This window comes from Montipora capricornis, chromosome 9 (genome assembly GCF_036669925.1).
Source record: "Montipora capricornis isolate CH-2021 chromosome 9, ASM3666992v2, whole genome shotgun sequence".
Classification (NCBI taxonomy): Eukaryota; Metazoa; Cnidaria; class Anthozoa; order Scleractinia; family Acroporidae; genus Montipora; species Montipora capricornis.
This window is the reverse complement of record NC_090891.1, coordinates 26,203,829-26,208,828: the sequence shown is the minus strand read 5'-3', so window position 1 is coordinate 26,208,828 and position 5,000 is coordinate 26,203,829. Positions and strand designations below refer to the sequence as shown.

Sequence of the window (5,000 nt, the reverse complement as noted above, 5' to 3'; positions counted from 1 at the left end):
ACGTTGGCTGTGTAGCACTTATATTTGAACAGACTTAACTGATTAGATTGTAATGTGAAGTGCTTGGTTTCTACCCCATATGAACCATGTGAGCGTTCGCCCTACTAATGGAAATGGGCCCACACAAGGCCAGAGGAAAACTCTGATCAGAGTTTTTCTCTGTCCTTATGTGGGCCCATTTCCGTTCCGTTATCATCGGATCATCATCAGCATCTTTTTGTTTTGTTTTTTTTTCGGTATGGTACGAATTGGAAAGCCAAAACATTAACGCATGCGCTGACGGAATGTTTGCACAAAAGAGAAAAACGCAGTACTTCCAGGCATGGCGCTGGAGAGTCGTACCAAACGATTCATTCCGGGATTTCGGCTCGTGCGATCGCTTTTGGACGCAGTTGGCCCTTCGCTGCTTTATGCTACCGACCTTGCCTCCCGGTACGGCATTGAGGGAGAGATATGGCGGCCCCTAAACCATATGAGACAAATCCCACGCCTACTCACATCTCAGGACCGCCCTTGTCAATATTACGCACTAAGAATTCGATGGCCTAAATATTCAAGACAAAAGTCATTTTATGTGTCATATGGTAGGCACTGGAGTCGCGGATGAAAAAAGTGTACGCACGCGCCCTGCTAAAGGTAACATACATGTATGCATAAACTTTATTTCATCTCGAATTTCAGAATAAGTACAAGCAGGGCTAATATCTTCGAGACATTACATTTACAGCTAAAATAAATAGTATCTACAGATACATAACTAAATACACAAAATTTAAGGACATTTTAATTAAAAAGAAAAGCCGCTGTACAAAATGCGGCCTGGGATTCTCTTTTAAAACCAGTAAACTCAGTGGTACGGATAAAATCATGTAGCGCATTCCTCAACTTAGCAGATACATAAGAAGATGAACTAAGACCATAATTGGTTGTTCTGAGTTTATTGAGGGGCAGAATGGAATTTCCGCGAAGATCATGATCGAGAAGAATTAAGACTGTAGAGAACATGTATTTTTCGTATACAAAAGCAGGAAAATTGTGAAAAGACAGACTTCTATACAGTAGTAATATGAGGAAACTGTGAGGAAACTATGTGCTTATAGGCATATAGTGATGTAGACTTTGACTTAGGTGACAAGAGGGCAGGTAACCTGCAAATATAAATCTAATTGTTATACCGTTTCCTTGACAAGAAATCACGAAAGGCCAGTTTTTTGCTACGAGGATAACAGCGGAAAGAGCACTACTTTGTCGCGAATTTTCCATGATAAAAGCTTGTTCAGAAATAAAAGTCAAAGTTAACAACACACAACAGGGCTCCTCTTTCGTATCTGGCTAGAAATTCTCGGCTCGCTTTTTCCTCCGGCCGCGCTTCAGCCATTTGATGAGGACCAGTCTCGTGCTTCTCAAGTTGCCTTGTTTATGCCCAAAAAGAATTCTGGGTAATTCTGCCATTCCATGACAAGGGAAGACCCCCGGTTCTCATTTCATACATGATATATCTATTTATTAAAAACTGGATCATTGGATAATGCAATTGGAGAGTTTTGATTGGCTAAGCCATCATGGGTTATGAGCCATTATACCATGATCTAAAAACACGGCAAGCAAATGCGTGATTTTTTGGGCCTTTTTATTTTTATTGTAGTCTAGTTTTTTATATTTTGGGGGCGTTTTTAGTAAAACAATTATTCCACTCGCGCTTGTTGGATATGAGATGATTATAGCCAACTCGGCGCTACGCGTCTCGTTGGCTATCTATCATCTCATATCCAATGCGCGCTCGTGGAATAATTGTTAAGTATGCGTGTGCATGGTACTGTAAGAAGCCAATAGACAATATTCGTATTCTCGGTATTGGACTGGAACTAGCTTGCAATGGAGGCTGATGCGGGGGAATCTTTTCAAATGCAAATACTTTTTAATATATTCCCCCGCATTAGCCTCCATTGCAAGCTAGTTCCAGTCCAATACTGAGAATACGAATATGGTCTATTACCCTGATAGCTCATAGCCCATAAGTGTCGTGTGAATCGTGTGAATCGTGCGAGGAGCACTACCGCCACGTTGATTTCCCGCAAATATATAAATATATAGTGTTGGTCCTAAAAATAGGGGCGGCATTTCATCGCAGATCGAGACTTCTGAATTATGGACTGCTGGTATTGTAGAGTTGCTTGTGGCAATAATAACTTCAGGGATCAATCACCATCACAAATCTCTTCCATGACTTCGGTATCGACCATTGCCGTTATTTGTTTATTGAAAATTTCACGCTAGTTCCAGGCTATATTATGAAATCCTCAGAAGAAAAGGAAGAATGCGCATTTTCTCATTACCCTAGGGTTGACGGATCGGTGACCGTTGGCGTTCACGCCTTTGTAAGCTGAACTGGTCGAGGAGGTGCGGAAGTATGGCGATCTCGTTACACACCACTGTTACATTCCACACAAACCCATCATTTTTTTTTTGTTCCTTTCTTCCCATACACCTCCTTGCCTACTACATGATGCAGATGCACGAAATGTCTCTAGGTCATTAAGTCATGTATTATACAGCAAAACCTGGTTTTAAAAGGTTACGGAGAAGAAGTCTCGGGTTTCTTGTCTCTTCTTAACCTTATAATCACTCGAAGATGCTAGACACTCAGGCCTCATGAGGAAACTTCTAGTTATAAACTTCTTGAATAGAACAGCCTTTAATTAATAAGAATCAAAGGCCAGATATTTATCGCTGACAGAGCATGGATTTGCGGTAAACCCACCAATATATATTAATCCCCGGGGGGTTAGCGGGTCGGTGAAGCCGGGACCTTGTTAACACGCGGGTTTGTCGGACGGGAAGGGTAGGTGAGAGCACCTTGTTCAGTTGACGGGTCGGTGAGGGGACCCTAGCTATTGAGATTAGTCTCTCTAAACATGAACATAAATAGGTGAAAGAGCAAAACGTAAGGAATGTTTAGGATAAGTAGATCATGCCAAACCAAAACTGATGATTCTTTTGAAATTACTTTATTTACCCGACACCTTATAGAAAAGGAAAGTCTCAATTGCAAACTAATTTTTCTAGGTTCTGAACTGAATCACATCTCTCCGATGACTTAACTTCGGTATCTACCGTTGTCAGTATTTGTTTATTGAGATTTGCACGCTAGTTCCCGGCTATATTATGAAACCCTTAGAAAAATGAAGTAGGCGTCACTAATTAGCGCAACCCGACGCTCATCAGCCTAGGGCTGACAGGTTGGTGACCGTTGGCGTTGAAGGCCACGCCTTTGTAACCTGAATGGGTGGAGGCGGTGCGGAAGTACGGCGATGACCTATCACCACACCAACTGCCACACTGCTTGTAACAATTACCAGTAAAACCAGACACAAAGAAGCCAGTGTAGAAGGAAGTGGCGCAGATCAACAGCTGGTAGGAGTAGGCAGTAGAGGCTCCTACGGCATCCCACAATCCTAACGCACTTCCAGTCTTACCATACTGAGCTGCGGCTTTAACTGGGAGGTTGGATTTTCGCTTGAAATAAGCTTTCTTTCCAGTCTGGTGGTCGACGAACATGATTTCTGTAAACTAATTAACAACGAAAAATAAGTTATTTGGATTGCGTTTTGTCAGAGTTACTCTCACTTTGTCAACTGAAGATCAAAATATAGGTTTTAACTCGGAAATTTGTGATTTTTCCAAGGTTGCAAGATTTTTACTCATTAGAAAGGTTGCATTTCTTTCTTTTATAAGTCATTTGCATGTCCTTTGTATTGTTTGTTAGGCTGTTGTGCTCTTGGATTTATCGATTTGATCAGCAATGTTTTTGAAAATGATATTATTAATGAAGTCAGTAGAAGGTAGAGCGTTCTGACTGTACTTGACCAGAGAGGGAAAGCTGTTCATGATCTCAAAATAGAAACGCTGAATAGTCTTCATGTGAGGTCGACAAGTTGCATCAGTGTTTATTATGTTGATTGGGAGTTATTTAGCCTCGAACAAAGTATGAACTACGCGTGCTCTTATTGGTTTATGACGACATTTGATCTAGCAACATACTGGAATGTTGCTGCAGTCAGTCCTGTAGCCAACTGCTTTTTTCTCATGTAAACGGTTCGCCGCGTTTTGTAAGGAAATGTATGAAAAGTTGGCCTGCCCAGTGTAGCTCGGATAAGTGAGTGACCACTCTACCCGGGAGTCCGGGACAAATTGTTCCATATAAACGGGGCCTAAGAATGTATGAAATTTTCCCTGGATATATTTGGACAGCGCAATGATCATGAAATGAAAGTTTGGAAAATGATCATCGCAGTTAAGGGGGGTAACTATGCATTTATCAGAGGTAATTAATCTTTAATTTGGAAAAGAATGAGAGATAATAAGCTGAATTGCTTTGAATATACAAAGATAGTATAACCACTTATAATAACAATTATAACTATAAATATAATAAAATAACCAATAACTCATAACTTATGTGCAGATATTTTTAGTATATACAATAAAGTTATCTCTTTTAACCGCCGTAAAAAAATTCAATAAAGCTACGTGCAAGAGTTCTACCGCTTAGACATAGATTGGATAAAGGTATTGGAAAAACGCTTGGTGCGTATCTTAGGTTGAGTAAAATCCCGTTATTTTCTAAGATTACACCTGGTAACATTCTTTGGTGGTAGTAGATGGTATACGTACATACATTGCTTTGTATTTTAAGGAATTTTACAAATAGTGTTGATTAATTGTCTTTTAAAAATGCGTGGTTACCTGGTTATCCCCAATTTTCTTTTTGGATTTCAATCACACTTGTTAAGATCTGCTTTTTGCACATATTAATAAACCGCAAAAAAATACCTTTCAATCAGTAGGCACCGTTAAGGCTTTGCTTGTGATGTTCTTTTGACTTTCAATTAACGTTACATACCCTCTATTATACCCTTGAAGGAACTCGCTATTCAGGACGAGCTCTCAGTGGGAGAGCAGACCATAGGGAATCACGGGGTCATGGATTTTCTTTCAGG

At 40.3% G+C, this 5,000-nt stretch overlaps 1 protein-coding gene across 4 annotated transcripts in view; it reads right to left on the bottom strand.

Annotated features, from left to right (window-relative positions):
- Window positions 1-3,160: 3,160 nt before the first annotated feature.
- The window catches only part of LOC138016901 (uncharacterized), a 21,054-nt gene continuing 19,214 nt past the window's right edge, over window positions 3,161-5,000 (bottom strand). For all 4 annotated transcript variants that reach the window (XM_068864071.1, XM_068864074.1, XM_068864072.1 and 1 more), the window contains exon 7: window positions 3,161-3,570. In XM_068864071.1, the coding sequence (XP_068720172.1) occupies window positions 3,202-3,570 (369 nt within the window). In that variant the 3' untranslated portion in view covers window positions 3,161-3,201. The remainder of the gene's footprint in view (window positions 3,571-5,000) is intronic.